General features: G+C 39.8%; 1 protein-coding gene across 1 annotated transcript in view; it reads left to right on the top strand.

Annotated features, from left to right (window-relative positions):
* adamts17 (ADAM metallopeptidase with thrombospondin type 1 motif, 17) overlaps positions 1–27,040 on the top strand; it is a 448,852-nt gene that overhangs the window by 7,480 nt on the left and 414,332 nt on the right. Inside the window, exon 3 of the mRNA XM_034184238.1 lies at positions 26,324–26,486. Within this exon, the coding sequence (XP_034040129.1) occupies positions 26,324–26,486 (163 nt within the window). The remainder of the gene's footprint in view (positions 1–26,323; positions 26,487–27,040) is intronic.

The following is a 27,040-nucleotide window of genomic DNA, read 5'->3' as shown; positions in this document are numbered from 1 at the left end:
TTTCTTCCTGTTAAAAGGGAGTTTTTCCATCCCACTGTCGCCAAGTGCTTGCTCACCGGGGGTCATTTTGACAGTTGGGGTTTTTCTGTAATTATTGTATGGCTTTGCCTTGCAATATGAAGCGCCTTGGGGCAACTGTTTGTTGTGATTTGGCGCTATATAAATGAAATTGATTTGATTTCGATACCATTATCGATCCGATTCCTTATCTATTCCCTTATCAATACCGCTTGTGAATTTTCTGTGTACTAAAAGTAGGCGTGGCAGGTTTTCTATGTCAACATTTTATTGAGTTTTAAAGTAAATAAATATGAAATTGCTCACTGGATCCTTAAACTCTGCACCTAAATAAACTCTACATGGTGGCTCCTTGATCTCTGAACATAAGTAGAAATAAACAAAATCTGTAGTTTTTGTCAAATGCATTTCCTTTCAGACATTATTGGCATGAATGTCTTTCCATACATCTGAGCTTAGCTCTTGCAGCCGGCTGTGCTGCATGTCAGGATGTAATTCATGAAGAATGCAGTACGTCTCATTTTGGGAGGAAAAAAATCGTTTTAGTCTATTGTAGTTTGTCTGTAATACAGCATTTGGAAAGAGGTGTCATTTTATTTAAAGCAGCAATTCTTTTATGTATATAGGGTGTCTCAAAAAAATGCACCCAAAAGTATTTTGACAGCACAGAAAAACCAATCAATATGATCAGACATTTTCTACATGACTATGTGGCCGAAGCATGTAATTTTCTCCCCAATGCACAGTTTTTAGTTCAGTCTTTCCTTTTGATGTTTTAACCCTTTTTCTTTTACACCACATGACCAGTGTAACTTCCTCGTCTGAAGTTTCCTGAGAAACAAATCATCCATCTACACTTTTCCAGAAAACCACCTAGCAAATTCAAGTCTCCTTGCCATTTGCTGGGAGTTTGTTTGCTCTGAGATTGAATTTTGTATGGAAAGAGATGCAAGTCAGCCCTTAAGATGCGTTGCACAGAACTTGATGATTTTTGTTCTCTGAATTAGGGTTAATTGTGGCATTTTCCCTGCACTTTAATGTGTTGTAGAACAAACTTTAGGGTTCCTGAAATGAGAAAAACATCATTATTTCCCAGTAAAACCATTTCCTGGTATTCATATTTCAGAGTAGGTGCTTCATTTTTTTAGTTCCTTTAGGGGCAAAAATAAATTGGGTGAAATTTCATAAAATTTGACAAATATTAACCACTCCTGCCCGGCCTGTTTTTTGTAACATGCTAGTGACTTCAATGCAAGTCAGGGCAAAGCAATGTAACTCAACCTGACTGGAAGCCACACCCTCACAATACAACGTTACCCAACGCCAATTCATGATTCCTGCTGTGTTCCATTGTTCCTGAAGTATAAATCATGCAGGATTGTTTTTATACCATGTACACAATGCAGTAAAACTACATGCTCAAAGAGCACAAAAAAAAAAAATGCTCAGCCTGGCTGCTGCTGCAGCTACTCACTTAAATTCTCTCACAACTGTGTTTGAATAAAGTCCATAAAAGTCCTGCTCACAGACTGATTGCCGGAGGCAGGACATGTCCACATCCAATAAAAAGTCCGGACATCTCCAGTCCACTCACGGACGATTCGTTCGCGCGTGCACATGTGAACAATTAAAAGAAAAAAAAAAACACTGGCTGGCTGCAGGCAGTTCCTCGCTCTCCCCTCAAACTCTCTCATAATTGTTTTAAATAAAGTACAAAAACGGATATAAGTCCTGCTCACAGACTGATTAACAGAGACAGGACATGTCCACATCAAGGATAATTCTAGACATCTCCATGTTGACTCATGGACGGTTTGTTTGCGTGCATGAACGGAGCTCACGGTCAAAGAAAGAAAGATAAACTATAACAGAAATCAGAGCACAGACCTGCAGCCCTACACAAGAACAAATATAAACTAGAAGAGAAATCAGAGTGCACAGTCTGGCTGCAGCCAAACTGTCTGCAGATCCTCCTCTGCGTTGTCACCTCCTCTCTGCCCCCTGCTGCACACACCTGACACAGGCATTCCTGCGATGTCAAAGGGGCTTAATTCATACTCATTATTGTTGTGCACCAGATTGTATGCCTTGCACTTGGCGATGCAGAGCAGACACAGTGTCGCATCCAGTTACGGCATGCAACACCATCAGATATTTACTTGTGTCACCAATGGTTCTTTGAATGTCTTGAACTTTGTAGAGTGTTGTGGGGTTCTTGCAGCACAACATATACATGTTCTTGTCTGTTTGCTAGAGTCGCAAGCATTACGAGCAGGTTGGCAACAGGCAACGACGACAACAGGTTTGCCAGACTCAGCCAGGGACAGAGCAGTTGACACAATCAAGCCATCTCTATCGGCTTCTGCTTGCTTCACAAGGATGCCCACTTGACTCAGCATGCCACTGAGCATCTGTATCAGATGTTGCTTGTTGTGGTTATTTGCAAGGAATGCAGCCTGAGTAGTAGTGGTTTGCATGTTCTCATCAAAGAGGACATCACTTGATGTTGACTTCTTTGCTCTGTGCATTTGCTCTGCTGCCGTGGTCGAAGTGGTTCTGTAGCCATCAAACATAGTAGTAGTGCCAGCACTGGTCTTGGCCAGACTACTGACTGTAAGAGAAGACCCCCATGGATGACATTTGGGCTGTTGGGTTGAACAGGGGCAAATGATTTAAGGAGTACCCAAGGCACTCTTGTTTGGTTTCCGCATGGCACCATCTTGAAACAAGGATGGAGGTTGAGGAGCCAGCTCATAGGACAGGAACTGCTGTTTTGCCCCCTGATGTTGATACTGATCCTGTCTCACATAATTTGGACTTTATCACTGCGATGCAGAGTGATCTTTGTGAACTACTTTCCTGTTGTTTAAGATGCTGCTGTTTGACCAGTGTGAAAGGCATTGTCACAGTTGATGGATTTGTCAGCTGCAACACCAGCGGAAATAGACAAAGCGATCAGTACACTGTGGCTTGAAGCCACTGTGGCTTCAAGCTACTGGAAAAAAGACATTGTAATCTTTTGTGTTTGCAACCTGAGTGGATGGATGAAGGTCTTTGTGTTGTTCAGAAGTTGCAGTGTGCACACCAGTGAACTTCTCCAAATTATTGCACACAGGAACATTGAGGCATTGCATGCACCCATTTAGTCAGTGTGCTGTCTGTTATTCCTCTACCATAGGTCAACCCTCCACTAGCTTTCAGCATTCTCATTAGGAACTGCTCACTTGTCTGGTCAGAGAAGTTGCCATACCAAAACTCATTGGTGTGGCGAATGGTAAAATACCCCTTTGCAGAGAACAATATGTACTCTTAAGGTGACATGACATCTGCAGTTGAGTTCATCTACTGCAAATACAGTTGCCAGTCCTCTCTGCTTCGATGAAGTCGAGCATGAGCAATACCTGGTGGCTGTATTGCACCCATGACTTCCCTGTCCTACTCTATGTGGCAGCTTGATCTAGAACTCATAGTTGTCAAACTGATTCCAGAAAGGGCCAAGAGGGTGCAGGTTTTCTTTGCAGCCACTGACTCCACCAGGTGATTTCACTGACGAACTGATTCCATCTGTTCAAAGTGATGTTAATCAGTGGAGTCAGTAGCTGCAAAGAAAACCTGCACCCTCTTGGCCCTTTCTGGAATCAGTTTGACACCTATGAGTGGTGGGTGAGAAACTCTTTCAGACTCTCATTGTCATCCATTTCAGCAGCATCTTCAGCTTGTTCCATTGTGTCCTGGGAAAGCTTGGCTAGATGTTCCTTGTTAGTCTGGGTCTCCCATTCTGACTTGTATAATCATACATAGATGAGGGCTGGCAAGGTCAGAATGTGAGCACGCACTGCCCGAGAGAAGGCATGGCCAGTGAGCATATGCACCACAGAGCCTTTGGCATACACTCTCTCACAGTTCTTCCCATCTGCTTCCTGTCATGATATGCCCAATGCTTCCTAAGTATGACATCTGCAGATGGAAGCCAACAAGTCAACTACCACTTTGTCCAAGTCTGCAGAGGCAGCAACCATTTCAGAAGTTTTCTGATATAGGGGCTGGTCAAGGGCATATCTTGAGGCTATGCTTGTCACTTTGTGGCTGTGCAAAGGAGAGTGCAGTGTATATAGTACTACTGAATTTACCTGGGTCAAGATTAATGCAGGGCAGTGTCTCCATTCTTGAGGTTTGGAAGTCATCACTGTTCAGAACTGTTTTCATGAAGCCACTCCAGTATCAACTTTTTCAAGATTATGGTACATATACCTACCGATTTACACTGTGTGATACATCATAAAAGCATGTCTAATAGGAAAAAATGCCTAATAATTAGTGCCATTATATGTTTCTTATCAATAGACATGATAATTGATTATTTGTCACTTAAAATAAATGTGTTTACACATTATTTTTAATTCTATCATGATTTTAGGCTAATAAAAGAGAAAATTTCATGTGGGCGACTTTCTCGGACGCCATCTTGAATTGCACAAAAGCCTCTGGGTGGATTCTTGGGGACTTTATTCCTGACAGTTTTCTGAACATATTCTGACATTTTCAGCTTGCTATGAATTTGCACCCATGTCAGGTGCAAATTTGACCTAACGCTCTTGGACTACCATGACTGTTTGTATTCGGGTGATTCTTAGACTACGGGCACTTATTATGTTGTTTGATCATATTGTATGAAAAACAGAAAAAAGGGGAAATTTCACACTTTTATAGTTATCTTTACAATGAAAGTGTGTTAAGAAATTTGTTGTAGTAGTCTATGATGACTTTCACCTTTTTTCAGCATCATTATATGCAAATATTGCCGTTTTGTGCTTGTCCCACACCCAGACTTTTGATCTTCAATGATAAAAATGAATGGTAAAGAAACGTTTTTTCTAATGATATAAAATATCAGTAAAATAATCAAAACATAATTCAATGTCATACAACTGTTGTGATTTTTTTTTTTTTTAAACAAAATGTAGTTGTCCCACACTATTGCTGTAATTTCCACCACAACACTGTAATGTCCCTTTAAACAGTTTGTATGAAAGATTGTTTGGGTAGTTTCTATGGAGATAAACAGTGACATCAGAGCACATGTATATAGCGCCAAATCACAACAAACAGTTGCCCCAAGGTGCTTTATATTGTAAGGCAATGGTGTGGTGGAAATTACATTTACAAGGCCAATAGTGCCCGTAGTTAAAGAATCACCCATTCACCAAGTAAGTGGACAGTGACATGTAATGGTGTGTGGTTTGTTTTTTTTTTTTTTACCTCTCCTGTATGGTCAGTTAAAGGAGAAAGGATTGTCGTTTCAATTTGTATTTCATTTGTGAACAGGTACATTACTATTGCTGGTTTACGCTAATATATGCTCTTCACCCCATGTGCAACAGTGGTTGGAATAGTCATATCGAAATAAAATTTTGCACAAAACATTTTCTCAAGATGAACAATTTTGTCAGGAAGCACCTTAAGAAAGTCACATTTTTATTTTTGGCTTGCTGTAGAAGACCACCTAAATATAAAAACTATACATTTATTGTTATTTGGATTAATTATTAAGATCCCATCATCTTGTGTACAATTTGTAAATGTTCAATAAAGCCCCTCTATCAATCAGTCGTAAACAATATTTACATTTTTATGGCATCTGCAGCAGGGAGCTCATGCATATGTGAGCTTTTGACAAGCGTGGAAGTTAGCTTTGAGTTAGTGGATGTCGGCGTGCACGCTGATGATGGCAAAATGTCTTGTAAATCACTTCAAAGGTGTTATCAAGTTACAAAAAGTGTTTACAGTTTTAGACGTGTTTATTTCTCTCTAGCTTTTACATAATATGACAAATAGGTTATATTTACACACAAACAAAACAGAATTTGGACCAAGCTAGACCAGCCGATGTCGCAATGCCGCTCTACTGTGAATGGCTGTCACCCCACCCCTCAAAACAAACGGAACAGTATGAAACAGAATGTGACTTTTTATCCTCTTAAAATAGGTCAAGGTTAGTCATCTTTGAACTTGTCCAAGGTCTGTGTCCCAAGAATGTTCCCAGTAAATTTGAAGACTCTGGCAGTAATCGGACTGGACTTAGGCTGAGCACAGCTTGACGGACGGATGGACGCAAAGTCTTCACAATACCCGATGGCCATATTTAATGGCCTCAGGTAAAAATGGACAAATGCAGGGTTTTATTCAGTAGATTTATTTTGGTCCAGTGTGTTTATGCTTGTCGTCGATACTAAATCTCAGACTTTATTTCATTTGATTTCTGTTGAAGTATTTCATGTAGTGCAACTCTTGGTGGCTTCCCTCATTTGTGTCCTTCCAGTATGATTACTCAGTTTTTGAGAACTATTGACTAAGTTAATATAATGAGTCAGGTAATGTAGCTAATGTTAGCCTACATCTAATCGAACTACGTCTTAATCATTTAACATTGAGATACTGCCCCAGTCATTTCTGGAATAATATAACACTTGATACTTCTGGTACCAGTGCTACATCACAAAAATGAGTATCAGACACACACTGGCATCCCAAAACTGGAACCCGGCATTAAGTGTCGTTTTTTTTTTTTCATTGTAAAATCAAATATGTGTGTGTGTTACCATTTTGGCTACTCCCATCTTGGGACGGGGTCGCCACAGCGGATACACCCAGATCTGCATTGGTAATTGGCATAAGTTTTACACCGGATGCCCTTCCTGACGCAGCTCCACTTTCACCCGGAGAAACACACACACAGCCGCTGGTGCTCCGAAGAGGTCTCCCATCCAAGTACTAACCAGATGCTGCAGTGCTTAGTTTCTGAGATCTGACGGGATCAGACTCACACAGAGCAGACCGGCTGCATTGTAAAATCAAATATAAACATCAATAATACAACCCCTGGCAAAAATTATGGAATCACCGGCCTCGGAGGATGTTCATTCAGTTGTTTAATTTTGTAGAAAAAAAAGCAGATCACGGACATGACACAAAACTAACGTCATTTCAAATGGCAACTTTCTGGCTTTAAGAAACACTATAAGAAATCAGGAAAAAAAAATTGTGGCAGTCAGTAACGGTTACTTTTTTAGACCAAGCAGAGGGAAAAAAAAATATGGAATCACTCAATTCTGAGGAAAAAATTATGGAATCATGAAAAACAAAAGAACGCTCCAACACATCACTAGTATTTTGTTGCACCACCTCTGGCTTTTATAACAGCTTGCAGTCTGAGGCATGGACTTGAGTGACAAACAGTACTCTTCATCAATCTGGCTCCAACTTTCTCTGATTGCTGTTGCCAGATCAGCTTTGCAGGTTGGAGCCTTGTCATGGACCATTTTCTTCAACTTCCACCAAAGATTTTCAATTGGATTAAGATCCGGACTATTTGCAGGCCATGACATTGACCCTATGTGTCTTTTTGCAAGGAATGTTTTCACAGTTTTTGCTCTATGGCAAGATGCATTATCATCTTGAAAAATGATTTCATCATCCCCAAACATCCTTTCAATTGATGGGATAAGAAAAGTGTCCAAAATATCAACGTAAACTTGTGCATTTATTGATGATGTAATGACAGCCATCTCCCCAGTGCCTTTATCTGACATGCAGCCCCATATCAATGACTGTGGAAATTTACATGTTCTCTTCAGGCAGCCATCTTTATAAATCTCATTGGAACGGCACCAAACAAAAGTTCCAGCATCATCACTTTGCCCAATGCAGATTCGAGATTCATCACTGAATATGACTTTCGTCCAGTCATCCATAGTTTACGATTGCTTGTCCTTAGCCCATTGTAACCTTGTTTTTGTTTAGGTGTTAATGATGGCTTTTGTTTAGCTTTTTTGTATGTAAATCCCATTTCCTTTAAGCGGCTTCTTACAGTTCGGTCACAGACATTGACTCCAGTTTCCTCCCATTCGTTCCTCATTTGTTTTGTTGTGCATTTTCGATTTTTGAGACATATTGCTTTAAGTTTTCTGTCTTGACGCTTTGATGTCTTCCTTGGTCTACCAGTATGTTTGCCTTTAACAACCTTCCCATGTTGTTTGTATTTTGTCCAGAGTTTAGACACAGCTGACTGTGAACAACCAACATCTTTTGCAACATTGCGTGATGATTTACCCTCTTTTAAGAGTTTGATAATCCTCTCCTTTGTTTCAATTGACATCTCTCGTGTTGGAGCCATGATTCATGTCAGTCCACTTGGTGCAACAGCTCTCCAAGGTGTGATCACTCCTTTTTAGATGCAGACTAACGAGCAGATCTGATTTGATGCAGGTGTTAGTTTTGGGGATGAAAATTTACAGGGTGACTCCATAATTTTTTCCTCAGAATTTAGTGATTCCATATTTTTTTCCCTCTGCTTGGTCTAAAAAAGTAACCGTTACTGACTGCCACAATTGTTTTCCTGATTTCTTATAGTGTTTCTTAAAGCCAGAAAGTTGCCATTTGAAATGACTTCAGTTTTGTGTCATGTCTGTGATCTGCTTTTTTTCTACAAAATTAAACAACTGAATGAACATCCTCTGATGCCGGTGATTCCATAATTTTTGCCAGGGGTTGTATTTAGAACCAGTAATATTCACAAGCGTCAAGAGTTTAACTGAGAATCCTAATGAAAGCAGATTTCCTGAACTTCAAAGCTTCAGTGCTGGAAATTGCTTGTCAGTGTAAATGTCATAATCACATAAGTTAGACCAAAAGTTATAACGCGGCCATTTTTAGATCTGAAAACTTTATTTGTCTGAGCCCTAAAGACATGCTTGGTCATGACACTAATATACAAATAATGAATGTTTATGAGTTCAGTAATATGAATATTTCATGAGGTGAAACCTGGAACATTCTAGCTTTCACCAAATTAAATAGTTGTTCAATGAAAGAATGCAAAAAACATTCATTATTTGTTTTATACAACCCCAATTCAAATGAAGTTGTGACGTTGTGTGAAATATAAATAAAAACAGAATACAATGATTTGCAAATCCTCTTCAACCTATATTCAGTTGAATACACCACAAAGACAAGATATTTAATGTTCAAACTGATAAACTTTATTGTTTTTGTGCAAATATTTGCTCATTTTGAAATGGATGCCTGTAACACATTTCAAAAAAGCTGGGACAGTGGTAACAAAAGACTGGTAAAGTTGATGAATGCTCATAACACCTGTTTGGAACATTCCACAGGTGGAATGGAACAAGTGGAAAAGTGTCCTGTGGTCTGATGAGTCCACATTTCAAATTGTTTTTGGAAATCATGGACGTCGTATCCTCCGGACAAAAGAGGAAAAAGGCCATCCAGATTGTTATCAGCGCAAACCAGTTACCAGTGCAAAGTTCAAAGCCAGCATCTATGATGGTATGGGGGTGTGTTAGTGCCCATGGCATGGGCAACTTACACATCTGTGATGGCACCATCAATGCTGAAAGGTACATCCCGATTTTGGAGCAACACATGCTGCCATCCAAGCAACGTCTTTTTCAAGGACGTCCCTGCTTATTTCAGCAAGACAGTGCTTATATCAGTTTGAACATTAAATATCTTGTAGGTTGAGGATTTGCAAATCATTGTATTCTGTTTTTATTTACATTTTACACAACGTCCCAACTTCATTGGAATCGGGGTTGTATAACGGCTAATAGAGATCCTTGTCATGTGATATTTTAATAATTCATAAACAACAGAAAAGGGACTTACATTTTGGTGTGTGTCACTGCTGCTTAAAGATCCAACACAAACTTTAAATAGGAGTCCAAAATTGTTCTTAGTCAACTTGCAAAAACAGTTGGATTGTTCAAAAACAATTCTAACGATGTAGTTGCGATGCTGTGCACTGACATTGTGTACTTTCAAAAAAACAACAATGACTTTGTCTACTTCCTCAGTCCAGCAAAAAAATTATGTCAGAAATTAGTCCAGCTTTTCATCCTAGCTAAATTCCACCACCACGAGTGGGCAGTGGTCACAGCGTGCAATGGTACAAAACGTATGAAATCCAATTTGCATAATAAAGGGAACCAAATTGCACGTTAAATGCAACGCAACAGAAATGGGAAGAATAATCCATGTCACCTGACATGCAAAGTACCAATCAAATGACAAGGATCCATTCAGCCATTATATAACACTGAATGACCTCTACCTAGAAGCACTGAAATGACCTTTGTTCTGCGCCACACATTCATTTGCGTTACTGTGGCCGTCATTGGCAGGCTAACAGGGCTAAGTGAACATTAATGTTTACCTTAAAATGGACAAAAACATTTTCAGCAGATTTTACTGGGATGTTGTATGAAAATGATGCCTTTCTGGAATAAGGGTACATACCGGGTACCATTTCAAGATGTCCTGTATGTGTACCGATAATCTGGTGTCCATATTTTCGATATGTCAGTGGTGGCTGTGTCGATCCACTGTTTCATGCAGCAGTTCAGACTGCTTTAAAGTGGGAATTTTGCTGTGTCTCTTCATGTGGTGGTGATGCAGCAACCCCGCTGTGAGTTTAGAAACATATCTACGCTTTTTCTTTCAAATATGCACAAAAACCCTTTCTGAAGATGGTGCATGTGATAAAAGCACAGACAAACCCTTCTCACCTGTCAGTCAGGTCACACTTTCCACATATACTCAACAAAAATATAAACGCAACACTTTTGGTTTTGCTCCCATTTTGTATGAGATGAACTCAAAGATCTAAAACTTTTTCCACATACACAATATCACCATTTCCCTCAAATATTGTTCACAAACCAGTCTAAATCTGTGATAGTGAGCACTTGTCCTTTGCTGAGATAATCCATCCCACCTCACAGGTGTGCCATACCAAGATGCTGATTAGACACCATGATTAGTGCACAGGTGTGCCTTAGACTGTCCACAATAAAAAGGCCACTCTGAAAGGTGCAGTTTTGTTTTATTGGGGGGGGATACCAGTCAGTATCTGGTGTGACCACCATTTGCCTCATGCAGTGCAACACATCTCCTTCACATCATCCGTGACGAGAACACCTCTCCAACGTGCCAAACACCAGCGAATGTGAGCATTTGCCCACTCAAGTTGGTTACGACGACGAACTGGAGTCGGGTCGAGACCCCGATGAGGACGACGAGCATGCAGATGAGCTTCCCTGAGACGGTTTCTGACAGTTTGTGCAGAAATTCTTTGGTTATGCAAACCAATTGTTTCAGCAGCTGTCCAAGTGGCTGGTCTCAGACGATCTTGGAGGTGAACATGCTGGATGTGGAGGTCCTGGGCTGGTGTGGTTACACGTGGTCTGCGGTTGTGAGGCTGGTTGGATGTACTGCCAAATTCTCTGAAACGACTTTGGAGACGGCTTATGGTAGAGAAATGAACATTCAATACACGAGCAACAGCTCTGGTTGACATTCCTGCTGTCAGCATGCCAATTGCACGCTCCCTCAAATCTTGCGACATCCGTGGCATTGTGCTGTGCGATAAAACTGCACCTTTCAGAGTGGCCTTTTATTGTGGGCAGTCTAAGGCACACCTGTGCACTAATCATGGTGTCTAATCAGCATCTTGGTATGGCACACCTGTGAGGTGGGATGGATTATCTCAGCAAAGGACAAGTGCTCACTATCACAGATTTAGACTGGTTTGTGAACAATATTTGAGGGAAATGGTGATATTGTGTATGTGGAAAAAGTTTTAGATCTTTGAGTTCATCTCATACAAAATGGGAGCAAAACCAAAAGTGTTGCGTTTATATTTTTGTTGAGTATAAATGCATGAGTTCTCCATTCTTACTGCTCACTGTGTAGGCCAGGGATGCATCCAGAGGGGAAAAGGAAGGAATGCCTCCACCCCCAACTCCCTTTAGAATAGAGGTACACTTTTGTACCATAATTTCCGGACTGTAAGACACTACTTTTTCACACGGTTTGAACACTGCGGCTTAAACAATGATATGGCTAATTTATGGATTTTTACAGGCTTTCTTATAAGTCGAAATACATCACTTAATTCTGTCCATTAATTGGCTGAAAGCTACGGTCCTCATGCGGCATAATTCATACACACACACACACACAAATATAAAGTCTTACCTGTTAGTTTTAATGGATTCATCAACACATCCTGAAGAAAACGACATCTGAAAACACTTAAATCTTTGTCATGGATAAAGAAAAGGCCCCCCCCCCCCCAGTATCTCTGTGCTACAAGTTGAAAAGGTCACAGCCTTAATGTCTTATTTACCATAGACACCAGGCGATCCTGGCTGTATAATGACATTATCTCATGATCCACAAGAAAAAAGTTACAATTTCCGCTACTCAGTTCTCCGTGTGGAGCGGAGGAAAAAAAAAAAGTGAGACTGGGCTGAGCGGAGATGCCACGAGACACGTGCATGCGCTGGATGACATGCTCGTCAGAAAAAAAAGCATTTATGGTTTACTTAAAAATTAAAAAAAAAACTTTGATATCTTTCTGTGTAAATATGTCATGTTACAACGCAGATACCTGCGGCTTATAGACAAGTGACCTATTTATGTACAATTTCTTTTTTCTTTTTAAAATTTGTGGGCGTGGCTTATATTCAGGTGTGCTCTATAGTCTGGAAATTATGGCATATATAACAATAAGTACTGCTACTACTGGTGCTGCTGCTGTTGCTACTGCTATTATGAATAATTATGTTATTACCTCAGCCAACAAAGAGGTTATGTTTTCGCCCATTTGTTTGTTTGTGAACAGCCTTGAGCTCACAATTTTTCTTATGTTATGAAATATTTTACTGAAGATTCATGTCCTGATAGGCAAGAACTGATTAAATTTTTAAGGTCATAGGTCAAAGGGAAAAGTCAGGAAAAATTCCTATGTTTAACTTTGAATGAATTTTTAAATTTCATAACTCAAAATAGATAAAAATTTCTTTTGGCGTTATGTAGGATGGTATCCTTTATCAACTGACAAAGTTTGATCTGATCCAGATGACAGATTTTGTAGCCATTTAAGTTTAACATTGAAAACCCCATTTAAGTGTATTTTGCATTATATCTTAATCAAATTTGCCCCAATCACTCTCACATTTGAAAGTGAGGTGCAGACTGGCACTCACTATCATCTTACAAAGTTTGATCTGGATCTGATCCGAGTTGTGGATTTTGTGGACATTTAAATTTAATATTGAAACACTCGTGTTGTACATTTTGCATTATATATCAATCAGAAGTGCCTCAATCACTCACTTGTGAAAAAGAGGTGCAAATTGGCACTCTCAATGAATAGGCTTAAGTTTGATCCGTATCTGGGGCCTTATGTACAAAGGCAGTGTATGCACAAAAATGTGGCGTACTTCTGTCTCCACGCTAATGTTCAGATGTATCAAAAGTGAAATGACTGTGGAAACGTGTGGTGCGTCACGCAAAAATAGTGGCTGTTGTATGCATGTTTCTACAGCTGTTCCTTTGTCGATATGTAGCGGGGATGCTGGGAACTATTAATAGTGTGAAAACAGGAAGTTAGAGTGATGTGCACATCAGCGACACTGATGAGCAGTTAACACACCCACGTGTTTGCAGTTACATGGCATGACGTAAAAGCATGTGCAAAGTGATGCGTAGAATGCACTAACAATGGCTGCATTAGCATTGTTAGAGGACCTTGCAAATGGTGCAAGGTCTAACCAGACACCCCCCCGTTACTCAGCATTAGAGCCTGACTGATATATTGGCCAGCCGATATTATTGGCCGATATAAGCCCTTTTCAAAATACTCACTATCGGCCGAAAATTTGCCGATAGAATGGCAATAATTTCTCATAAACAGAATAGTTACGAAATAATGTTTGTGTCCGCAATGTAAAGTCCTTGCACTGTTTGTCCAGTAGATGGAGCTCTGACTCCATTCAGCTGAGAGCTGCTTACACCCCTGCTTAAATGTTTTCATCACCGGCCCCCGTAGTTCACCATCACACTGCACTGATCGGCTGACAAAAGCATACAAGTTTATAAGGATCTGTATCCTTATCCTGAACTTGTATCTAAGTTGCAGCAACAAGAGGGACAAGATCAAATGTGTTTCACAACTCTTTTTAAGGATATTTGCTAATTTCACAAAGGTTTAATTCTTGATTGCATTTTTTGAACTTGAAAATTCTTCTCTGTTATAGTTAATCAATATGAGGACAAAGCTTCAGCTTTTAGCTCATACCTTTTTTGTTAAGGGTCCAAAAAAAGAACGTTTTATTCATTAATAAATAAAAAAATATCGGCTGATTTATCGGCTATTGGCAAATCAGCCGATTTATCGATTATCTGCATTTTTGCCATCCAAATATCGTTATCGGCATCGGCCTCAAAAAATCCATATCAGTCGGGCTCTGCTCAGCATTTCGTGCCCCTACCTGTCATGTGTACATTCAGATTTTTTTTTGTTATCTTTTTGTTTCTTGATGGTGAAACTAGACCTTAACAAACCCCATTGTCTCCCTGTGGTCAGTATTTGTCAAACGCTTGTGTGTAGTTGTGATGTCACACAGTATCAGCCGCTGTGCATTCAGTGTGTGTGTGCTGCTTCCGCTTCTTGTTGACAGGGTACCAAAGAAAATATCATGCATATATCCACTTCAATTTCTTCATTTACTCCTCTTTATCTGTAGCTCACACTAAGTTAAATTCCTTTTCTTACAGTGATCATTCCGGACAGGGGAATCCCCAGGTCCCAGGACCTATTTAAATACATCAATGATGAAAGTTTTCCGTAAATTATCAGAAAAACGGGTTTTTACTCGTGTGGTGAACGTTTCCAGATTATTTTTGATAATGTGTCAGAATCCATTCATTCAGTTCAAAGTTTCTATAATGATTTGAAATGGTATGTGAGTCCAGAATGTTTTTAGAACTTTATATCTTAGACCTCAACAGTTTATGAAGAACTCAACCTCTTATTTGCTGTTGATTGTAATTTTTTAAAAAAAAAGGTAATTTACTGTCTTAATGTATTTATAAATTGTTTAGGTTCTTGTTATCATATACACATTATTATTATTTTATTTAATTTGTAATCTATTTTATTTGATTTTTAAATTGACCACAATACAAATTAATGTTTTCACTTTGTGTCATCCATGCATTTTTAACATATTTACAATTATATTATGTACTCACATTGAACTTACTAAATAAAATTACTCACTGCGCTCGCACTTTAAATATAAAGATGACTTACCGCCCTCTACCGGAATGGCATGAGTCCAGAAAGGAGTTAGCAACATCAATTGTTCATTGTTGTTCGCGAATAGTATCTGTAGCTTCTCCAAAAATATTAGTCCTATCAACTTTCCATTTTCGTGGTGTTCATCCTTGACCTAAAATACATAATCATACCAAATGTCAGCTGTCCACTGTTTATCTGTGATCAAAGTTGCACACATGCGGAGCTACTGTAGGCAGGTGCTTTTAATTTGACAAAAAAAAAAGAAAAAAAAAAAAAAAGACAGTGGCTCAAGACATTAAAACCAGTCATTTCACTCATGGTAAAAGCAGTTTTGGTCACAGCTAACTGAAAAGTTAGCTTCGATAACCATTAATCTGCTAACTGAAAAGTTACATTTTGTAACTGTAAACCGATAAACCACCAAAAAATAGTGCAAGTTGACGCTAACTTTTAGTATTGACTTGGTTGTGGCCACATCACACACTTATTTTCCCTTTTGTATAGCTAGCATACTGGCATAGTATGTTACTATGCGTTTTACCCTTTGAAATTCATTTATTACTGAAGAGAGTGGGCCGCAGCCTCAACTTTATCTAAAATCTAGGTGTTTTAGTGAAGCCTAGGGCTAGTATCACCTTAGTATTTCTGTTTTTTTTTTTTTGTTGCTTAATGCTGACAAATGATACTGTATTTGTTGTTTTTCTAATGACTGATTGTTTTTTCTCTCTGTTTGAGGTGCGGCTCCATCCAGAGATGGTTGTGGTGTCTTCTGCATACCTCCTGGCCTGTAACACCGTCCATCCTGTCCAACTGCAGCCACTGCAGTTGGACAGGATGGACGCCCAAAATTTCCTGTGTATTCATTTTGTCAATTGTGTCAGTAGGATGGCCCAAGCAGAGGGTCACCCATTTGGGTCTGGTCCCCTTGAGGTTTCTTCCTCAAATCAGAGGGAGTTTTTCTTTACCATTGTCTCCTATGTGCTTGCTCTGGGGGTTGGTAAGGTTACACCTTACTTGTGTGAAGTGCCTTGAGGCAGCTTTATTTGGCGCTATATAAATGAAATAAATTGAACTGAATTGAAATTGTTGTAAAAAAAAAGATAGATGGTGACTGGAATGCAGTTTTAAGCAGAAACGAGGTAATAAACGGTGAATCGCTGCTGATGCGCTGAAATGACGCATGTGCAGTGAAGGCATGGAGATTGCTCAGAAGGGGGAGGGTGAGCGCCTAGCAGCTGCCTGACTGTTGCAGACAGACAACAGACAGCATCTAACATGTATGATTTTAGGGTTTACAAACGCTTTTGACTGTTAAACTTTACTCACTTTACCAGCAAAAAAATGTTAGCGGATTAGAACGACAAACTGATCTGGAAATTTGTGATTTGGGATTCTCGGATCACTTTCCTGTTTTATTTACTATTGATAGTAGCAGTACTGCCTTGTGCCGATGCTTGGCGTCGTCGGGTTATGAACTCCTCTACTGCTGCTCAGTTTTCTGCTGACTGAGCAGTTGTGCACTTTTGAAACTTCTGCCTATGATATAGAAGAGCTTGTTTCTTGACTATTTGTCATGTCCAACCATTTTGGATTTGGTGGCTCCATTCAAAACTCGACGGTCCATGGCTAATTCTGAGCCTTGGTTAAATGACAGAACTCGTGATGCTAGGAGGAAATGTTGCTGAGTGCAAGTGGAAAAAGGACAGATTACAGGACTCTTCAAACCTTGAAAAACTGTTGGCACTGCTATCACACAACAGTAAAGGAGGCAAGAATGGAATATTTTGACTATTATTTCCTCTCATGGTCACAATCCACAAGTGTTCAAGATTGACTCTGTATTAGATATTGCACAGAATGTGTTTGGACGCCTTCCCAGATATGTGCAACAATTGCTTGTTTTTAATGGAGAAAGTTGATAATATTAGGGCTTCTATTTTAGTTCTTTTTTTGGACGCTTTGGCTTTGCTTTCTTGTACTGTCACTTCTATTCAGTTTGAATCTGACTTTTTTCCATGTGTAAAGGATGTAGTAGGGCACATCAAATCTTGTCCTGTCTCTCCACAGTTTAAAAAAAAAAAAAAAAAAATGTTGTGTATCGGGCAGCCGGTGTTTGTGATTATAAATCCTAGTTTGTCTTCCGGGTTGGTTCTGGCAAAATTTAAACATGCAGTGGTCCAGCCTTTGTTTAAAAAGCCCAGTCTTGACCAAACGGTTTTTTCTAATTATAGGCCCATTTTAAACTGCCTTTTTTTTGTCTAAGGTTTTAGAAAAAATTGTTTATTGCCAATTAAGCAATTTTTTGAATGAAAATGGGATTCTGGAAGCGTTTCAGTCAGGTTTTAAGGCATTTCATAGCACAGAGTCTGTGTTAGTTACCTTCTTTAATGACATTCTTCTCGCATGTGACTAGGGCTGCAGATGTCGATTATTTTAGTAATCGAGTATTCTATTGATTATTCTGGCGATTAATCAAGTAACCGGATAAAAAGTACTTTTGCGTTTTAAAACGTTAACAGTCCAGGGCTCTCCTTAAGTAATGGCACAATGTCACTGCATCATCACGGACATTGTCTAATTTGATGTATCCCTTTCTGTTTTCTTGGGTAATTATTTTTTCACATCTTTACAAGTTTTGGATCTTTCCTGGTGTCAAGAGCTCAACCAAAGTCTTGCTGAAAGCTGAAATGGTGATGGGATGTGGCTTTCTGTTTTTTGTTTTCCCCAACTTGTAAAATGTAACCATTTTTATTTATTTATTTATTATAGTGGTGGACTGGGTCCCTGCATGAGTTTCTTTTTAACACTCTCTCTGCGATTCTGCCAATGCATTTCATTTTCAGCTGGAGGTTGAACATGCAGCCTCGCAGTCACCTGGTTTTTATTATTATTATTTTATTTGAGTTCCCGTCTTTGTGAAGCATTGTGTGTTGCCCAAAAAAGTGAAAATTAAAACTCATTGCGAGTCTAAGCAAAACACAGAAGAAAGAGTGGACTTCTACCAGAGACTGTCTGTGGCCGGGATGGAGCTATGTGACGGCAGAGCTGAGCCGCTCACACCGGGCAGAGAGGCAGCCGCCGCGCGCAGAGAGGCCAGGGGATGAAACTGTTTTTAAAAAACAAAAAAAAACACAAACACACTGCTTTGCTTTAAATGCACAGTAAGCTATTTCAGATGATCAGCGTGGACCATCTTTTTCCTAAAAGGCTTTATTTCACTCTGTCGCGTGGAAAGCTGTACCTTTTGTGCTAAATTGATTAGCGCTTGCTCTACTTCTGTTTGTTTTTCTGGGGACATTACAGCCCCACACACACACAGAATTTGCCTCAAACATTTTTTTGTAATCGAATTACTCGACTAATCGTTTCAGCCCTACATGTGACGCTGGGAACTGTTATTTTGGTTTTGCTCAATTTAACAGCTGCTTTCGATACGGTTGATCACAATATTTTCTCGTCTACATCACTTGATGGCCATTGGTAGTATTGTGCTTGAGTGGTTCCCATCCTATTTGACAGACAGGACATTTTCTATTTTGTGAGAATCATTGAAAAAACAATGCCTGTGAAATTTTAAGCCAATCCAATAAATGGAAGTTGTCTCCCAGAGGCATTAAAAATCAGTATAATTCAGTAGGATTTGGCGCATATGAAGTCTTTGTCCAAAACTATCACAAAAGGTCAGTTTTCATCAGGTCTGTAAAATATCAATTACAAACTGATGCAAAATTATCTCTCAAAAGCTCAATGGCCTGTCAAATAGACTTCAAGAGATCCAGTCTCAAGCATAAGAGATTTGGAACAGTTAGGTAGGGGATCAGCCGGATCACACACACATGCACAGGGTGAGAGCTCATGCTGACTCTCCATGGAATCCAACCTCCCAGATAAAGTGCACCGTGTATCCTACCCATCTGAAGACATCCATGCTTGATATTGCAACCACAGTGTTTTTCATGAAGAAAGCATAGACATTCAGAGGTCACACACAACAAAACAGTATGCAGGTATGGACATGAAAGTCGTACTTTATTTGATATCATACTTAATCATTGAACACTACTAAATTGCTCAATGCTTCAGAATGTTAGTGTGAACTACAAATTATTATAATAATATTCTTAGTATCTAATCACTTGTTTATTGTAATAATCTAAAACATTTGCTAACTGTTCTTTCAGAGTTCTACAAAAGGTGCAGCTGATTTAAATGAAATCCTGACTAAAAGTGATGAGCAGCGACAATTGCTGTACCAGGTGGTTGAGCACCACTGAAAAGTAGTTCCAACAGATGCTACAAAGCAACAACTCATGTGAATTCAGTCTGTTACTGTTTGATTACTCATGCATGTCTGAACTAGAGACAATGTGAAACACCTCAGTTAACTGTTGTTCTCATATTATGACTGCACGCTAAGAGTAACTTTAAATTGTTTGATTCTTTCAGCATTGAAACAGTTTTCCTATATTTTAGATATTAATGTACTACAACAATGGTTCTTTCATGTTACATTATTAATGTTGTCACCTGTACTGGTTCAATAACTAATAGGGCATTGGTTCTACAGTTTAATGCTGAATATAAGTTTATTTAAGAGGAAATATTAAGTTTGAAGAAAAGTTAAAGTGGAACATATAATCACTGTAATACTTGTGTAATAGTATTAACGAAAATGTATCTATTTGTAAAAAGTGATATAATTAAATAAATAAATGATCATATTTTGGTTCTGATGCATTTTGTTCTTGATTATATTCACCAAAGGTTAAATTCAGTCAAATTGGAAAGGATAGAATCTTTATGTAGTGTAATGACGCGTTATTCTGTACGAGACTCGCTGAAATTTCTAATTTTGCAAAAAACAGTGGGGCCTTGGGAGACCACTTAGACATGATGGATTTTCATGAAATTTTAACATGTTTTTTCACCATTTCTCCTAAAATGAGGGGTTGTGCAACTTGAATTATTAACAATTATTATAGTTATTTATATCATACTTTCTCAGGAACCAAAGGGCTAAACAAAATAAACCCTAATAATAATAAAAAAAATTAAATCCAAAAGTAAAAAGAACTCAACAACACAAAAACACACAAATTGATGAGCTGACGACACGGGGAAAAAAAAAAGGTTGAACTTTTGTCAGGGCTTTTCCTCTTCATGAGGTGCGACATACTCCAGAAAATACGGTATATATATATATACACTTTCTGCTTGTGGCCAATTACCCGTTTGCATGAAGTGGGCTTCCAGAACACATCAGCAGTGCCTCCATCTGCACTGACACTCATTCAAAAGTACTCTGTGCATAAAAGAACACACCTGTCAGACATTTCTACATTAAAAAAATCCTCTGTTGCTTTTTTTGGATTGATTTAATTAAAATATTGTAACATTTTGAGATAAGTGTTCTCTTTGAGCTACAGATGATCAAAATTAAAAATTGCTTCAGATACTAGTTTATATGTAATGAGTCTAGAACAGAGGCGATTGCTCTAAGACTGCAAGGGAAGCTCAGCTTCCCCTAAAATGTAAAAAAAAAAATAAGTGATCAAATATATACTGTTGTGTGTACATGTTATTGACTGATTCTGAACAAAAGTTGAGCGTTGTAGCACATATTTAGCTTCTTATCACTGGTAACGACGCGGCTTTCCTCTCACTCAAACCCGCAGCTTCACAGTGCTTTAAACAGTGTGGACGCTGAGCGTCCACAGAGTTCAGTAGCGAAGCAAAGAGTGCAGCGAGACGAGTCATTGGATAAATCCTGGGCTTTGTCCCGCCCATCGGACGCTCAGCGTCTCTGGTGGTCTATGGGGCAGTGGGCTGGCCTCGGCTGGCCCGGACACTCAGCTTCTGCATGATGATTGGATGATCTGTCTGAGGCTGAATCCCTTTTTGATTGACAGCGAAATGAGCAAATCAGCAATCTTTTCGTGTAAACATCCGTGGGAGCATTTTCATTCTGTTCTGAGTTGAACCGGAGACTTTCCTAATCCTCTTAGCGGCATTTTTTTTTGTTAAAAACGACTAGCGACAAATCGAGCTTCTATTTCTGGTGTGTTTTTTTTTTGTAGCTGCTTGTGTTTGGAGACTAATATCACTGACTTCTATCGCACTCTGTCCCTACCGCGCAGCAGGTGCTGCTGAGCTCCTCCACCGTCACAAAGCACTCACAGGCGGACACACTTCACACGAGCCTCGCGCCAGTCCCAGCTAGCGAGCTAGCTAGGTAGCAAGCTGCACATAATGGCAGACAATTTGAATGTTGTGGACCGGATTTTGGCGAAGCCATTTGATAGTCTTCCTTATGAAGAAAAACTTAAGAGTTAAACAGCAGGGCAGATCAACTCCTCAGATTAATTTGGTGCAAAAGGTGGGGAAAAACAGGTCTTTTCAGCTGTCCTGGAATGACAAAGTGAGCTGGCTGACTGGAAATGCTGTAACAAATAAAATGTACTGTTGGCCATGCCTTTTGATGAAACCATCTCAGGGATGTGTTGTCTGGTCAAAAGTGGGTTTTGGGGATCTGTCCAACTTTGACAGGGCATACAAAAGGCATGAAAAAAGCAATGAACATGTGAGTGCATGTGCAAGGTTAAGTTGCCTGGGCAGAGTCAGGGTTGAGCATGCAATCAATGAAGGCGCTCGCATTCAAGTGGCAAAACATAATGAAGCAGTTAAACAAAACAGAGCTTTCCTAAACCGCCTTATTGATGTGACTTCCTTACTTGGCCGTCAGGAGCTGTCATTTAGGGGGCATGATGAGGGTGTTGAATTATCCAAGAAGGGGAATGACAGGGAGTTTAATGAAACATTAGCTAAATATGACTGTCCTGGCCACACAATTCCAGTCATCAGCTGTGTTTTCTGGTATGTCCCATGCAATCCAAAATGACTTGATCTCTGCTCTTTCAGCCACTGTTTCTGATGAGATCAAGGATGAAATCCAGGCTGCTCCCTTTTTTGCATGGCAGGTGGATGAAACAACTGATATAGCTTGCCATGCTCAACTCTCTGTCGTTGTTCACTATGTGGATAGGGCAGGTAAAATTCAGGAGCGCTTTATTGGAGTTTTTGATGTTTCTGGGGGAAGAGATGCTCAGTCTGTTTTTGAAGTCTTGAATGAGAACATGCAGAGAGAAACTTGTGGCGCAAACCTATGATGGGGCTGCTGTCATGGCTTCAGCTCTCAATGGTTTGCAGGCCAAAGTTAAAGCAATAGCCCCCAGTGCAATGTTTGTGCATTGCTATGCACACAGACTGAATCTGGTTCTGTTTCAGGGGGCTAAATGCTTATCTGAGTGCAGAATATTTTTTGCATCACTCTCTGGGTTTGCCACATTTTTCTCAAAATCCACAAAGAGGATGTCTTTTCTTGAGTCTGCAGGCTGCTCACGGTTGCCCAGAAATGCTCCTACTCAATGGAATTTCACATCACGGATAGTGAGCACTGGGGCAAACAATTATGATGCCCTCCTGCAAACTTTTGAGAGGATCATTGCAGATAAGTCCATAGATGATGACACATTAGACTGTGCCAAAGGCCTTCTGATGAAACTGGAGGATTTTGAGTTTGTGTTCATGTTGTACACATATGAACAAATCTTCTCTGAGACTAATGTGGTGTTTGACATTGTCCAGCAGAGAGCTATGGATGTTCTGTACTGCAAGAAAAGAATTGTCTCTTCTTGCTTTTGTCAAAGAGAAGAGGTCAGAGGGGACTTTCCAAGTTGTTTATGCCAAAGCAGCAGATCTTACATCAGACCCACAAACTGATCCCATGGGAAAACACCGTCTGTCACAACTACAGGATCCCAAGGAGCGCTACAGAAATCTGTACATGGCCATCCTAGACAATCTCACAGAGCAGCTACCTCGGCGTTTTGCAAATTTGGAAAGTCTGCACTTCTTGGAATTGGTCAGTCCAGGGAAATTTGATGAGATGAGACAAGTGTTTCCAGAGGAGGCATTTCAGAGTGTCCTGAAAAGTTTTGGCCAGTTCTTTGATTCAGGGAGACTGAGGTCTGAACTTCAAGTCCTATATTCAAACCAGGACTTGCAGGGCAACAGGGGAAAGCTATGTGATTTCTTGCTGTTTCTGAAAGACATGGAGTTGGACAGTGCAATGCCTCAGGTGTACAAACTATTGTCATTAGTGGCAACGATTGGAGCTACATCTGCAGGTGTAGAGAGGAGCTTCTCCTGTTTAAAGCGGCTCAAGTCTTACACCCACAACACCATGGGCCAAGGCCATTTAAGCAGCCTAGCTCTGCTGGCCATTGAGAGGACACTAGTCAAGTCCCTGGAAGAGATGCCTTGTTGGTACGACAGGGTCACAGATCATTTTCTTGAAAAGGAACAGAGGGTAGAATTTACATATAAATAAACCGACACATTTTATGATGTAGGCCGAAATTGAGCTTCCCCTCCTTGAAAGACCAGCATCCGCCACTGGTCTAGAATATATAAAATTTGAACTTACTGAAATACATAAATATTGAACTTTTTTATTTTCTATTTTTTTTTTTACATGTACCTGTAATGTGGAGGGTTCTGGGCCTAAAAATCAGGAGGAAAATGTCAGTGACAAGAGGCCTCTATGTCAGACTGTGTGTGTGTTTAAGGGATCTGTGTGAATGCATGTGTTTGAGATCAGTGTGTGCACGTGTATGTTGGTGCTCTGGTTATTAATGATGCCATAATCTGCAGCCTCGTGATTTGCTTGTGTGGTTCATTGACTTCTCACTGAGGGCACATCTGACTGCAGCGACTGAGCTTCAAGAAACACACACACTTGATCCTTCATCTGCACACACTCCCTCAGAAAACACGTCTGCACACTTTTAGTGTTCTTATGTTTCAGAAAACACGCCAATTTGTTTCATTATTGTCCAGTATAAGGTGTGTTTGATTAAGCCCGTCCATAGAGGACGTCTCTTTAGTTCGTGCTGCTCTTGCTGTTATCTGACATCAGCAGAGCTTCTTCATTTTTTTCTTTTTGTGAAACTGGACAGTCTGAGGGACCACTTGTCTTGTGGCTATGAAACATGCGCTCTAACTGAACATGAGTAACAACTAGGGATGGGTATTGATAAGATTTTATCTATCGATTCTGCTTATCGATCCGATTCCTTATCGATACCTCTTGTGAATTTTGTACTAAAAGTAGGCTTTACAGGTTTTCTATCCATTTCATTGAGTCTTAGAGGAAATAAATATGAAATTGGTCACTGTATCCTTGATCTCTGGACATAAATAAAAAAACAAAATGGCGTTTTGCTTTGAAGTTATTAATTCCAACTGGACTATCGTTCTAACTTGACTCAGCAGAGAGCCGCGCAGCATTTGGATCTGTGTGAACAGAACAGAGGACGATTCTTGTTTCTTTCTCGGACAGGAGTCCCAGTTAGTCACTTTAATCCGCACAAAAGCGACTCACGATTGACATATTCAGGGATGAAAGTGGTGAAAAACAAAAAAGCTGAAACCAGAATTACCCCCCCAACACCACCCGCATGAAAATGTTTGAATTCTAGAAGCTCCGAAACGCAATCTGGGACTATTCCAGACAATAAACTGCAGTGAGTGCAGCATCCATTTTGGTGAGGAAAAAAACAAAAAACATTCCTTATTCAAATTCATTCCAGTAGTATTCTGCTCTTACTAGGATGCAGCAGTTTTCTAGCTTGGCAAATAGTTCTGGAGGAAATCACTGAAGAAATTAAATTGAAAATATGGTTTGACCGAAACATTGTCATTAAACTTAAATAAAACAGGGATGAAGTGGAGGTGTAAGGGTCACTAGGTGTTCACAGGAAACACTAATTTCTATATTTATTTATTCATGTTCACTGTTAGTTGGTTTTATATTTTCTGTTGTGTTTTTATTCAGGTTCTGTTTGTCTCTTTCTCTACAATTGTATATAATTAATCATTAGATTAGTTATTACTATTATTGCTGTGGTTATTATTAATATATAAACAAAAATAAATAAAAAAATATTAGTTTGTAATACATTTGACTCTTTTACAACAACAAACGCTTATTATACAGAAAACAAATTCACCCGAACGTGCTGACAGCTGCAACTGCTTAATGCTAACTTTAACATTGAGAATGCCAGAAATGCTAACGCATTAGTGTCTGTCCCATTTTTAAGTTATAAAATACATCAACTGTTTCAGAAGACCATAACAGGTTTTAAGATTTAAGATAAAAAAGGTAAATAATACTCAGACATATGCTCTTTGCGGTTTTTGCGGGGGGAAATGAAGATAAAGTGAAAGAAAAAAATGAATCAACAAAGCAATAGATCAAAGCACTGCTACGATCTGTGAATCACTGCTTCGATTGGTTCAAGGTTCAAAGCAAAGCCGTGCTGCAGAAAAGTTGATTACAGACCCGCTGCAGGGTCTGTAATCAATGTAGAGAAATGATCATTTTCCTGACAAACACCCCCAAAAACAACGGCCACTCTGAAGGATCGATAAGGGAATCGTTAAGCAAAAAGGTTATTGATGTCGGTGGATCAAATCATTTCTTAACGATACCCAAAAGGAACCGGTTCTCGATACCCATCCCTAGTAACAGCTGGTCACTTTATCTTTCTGTATTGGAGCTCATGTGACTAAAGCCCAGGTTACACAGATGGTTTTGTCCATACCAATAGAGCACCCTCTGCTGGACAAACAATGTAATTTTTTTATCGTTTATTTGGTCAAATAAAAGTTTACATATCAGCAAAAAACAACACTGATACTGATATGTTCATGAAAGGCTGATACCAGCCGATATATTGGTCAGACTCTGGTACATATCAGAGTCACAGAGATGGTTCTATCAGATTCATAGGAATATGTTGAATATGAAGTTGGCTTTCTGGTTTGAGACTTACAAAGAAAACTGTATTCAAGGGAACAGGTCTAAAGTCTTTTTTTTTTTTTTTTGAGAAGTGTTTAACCACTTTAACAGCTTGAAAATCAAACAGCGGGTTTGGATTCAAGCAGAGGGCTTGAGTTGGTGTTAATAAGGTCAGGAGCAAACGCTCCCTGGAGCTGCTGGGTTCACGCTAATACCCTGCCATTTTTCCTGACTGAGATCTCAGGTGGCTTTGTCATCTGTTTTGTGCACAGACTGGACTCGTCCAAATCGGGGAGGACAGCCTGTTCATTCAGCCGCTGCACACAAACAGCTCGTCTCACACTTTCGTGGGCCTGAAACATCAGTTGGTGCGACGCAGACGATCTGCTCCAAGTCCCAAGCCTGGACCGGCCGACTTCTGTGGTACTGAACAAGGTCAGTGTCCGAGCCAGACTGTACGTGCACGCTGCTGCATGAGTGTGTTCACCCATCGGCACAGGCGGGTCTGTGTGAATGGGGCTTTCTTTGCCGTGTTGGAGCCTGATGTGATTGTTCAGAATCACACGGTGTTTCCAGGAGATTTTTATTTCAGCATCAATGACAAAGCACACAAGATGATTTCCAGGTTAAAAATGTTAAAGAGCTGGACTACAGCAGAACACAGAAGCTGGTTAACTGCCCCAAGGCAGCTGTGGCTACATTAGTAAATTACCATCACCAGTGTGAATGTGTGAGTAAAGGAATAATGCAACGTGTAAGTGCTTTGGGTATCTTGAATAAAAAGGTGCTCTATAAATCCAAATCATTATTTTTACGTTATGAAGTCCCTTGAGAGGCGCTTCCTGAGGCACCTCCACACAGTTGTCGAATCATCACTGGACCCCCTGCAGTTCATGTAGCTCACAAGCCACCCAGTATGTGAGGCTTCGGTACATTACATCCGACACCGTCAGGAGCAACATGGAGCACCACAGGGAACTGTTCTGTTT

Source organism: Thalassophryne amazonica, chromosome 2 (assembly GCF_902500255.1).
Source record: "Thalassophryne amazonica chromosome 2, fThaAma1.1, whole genome shotgun sequence".
In the NCBI taxonomy this organism is placed as follows: Eukaryota; Metazoa; Chordata; class Actinopteri; order Batrachoidiformes; family Batrachoididae; genus Thalassophryne; species Thalassophryne amazonica.
Note: the sequence above shows the minus strand (reverse complement) of the source record. Positions and strands in the feature narration are given on the sequence as shown.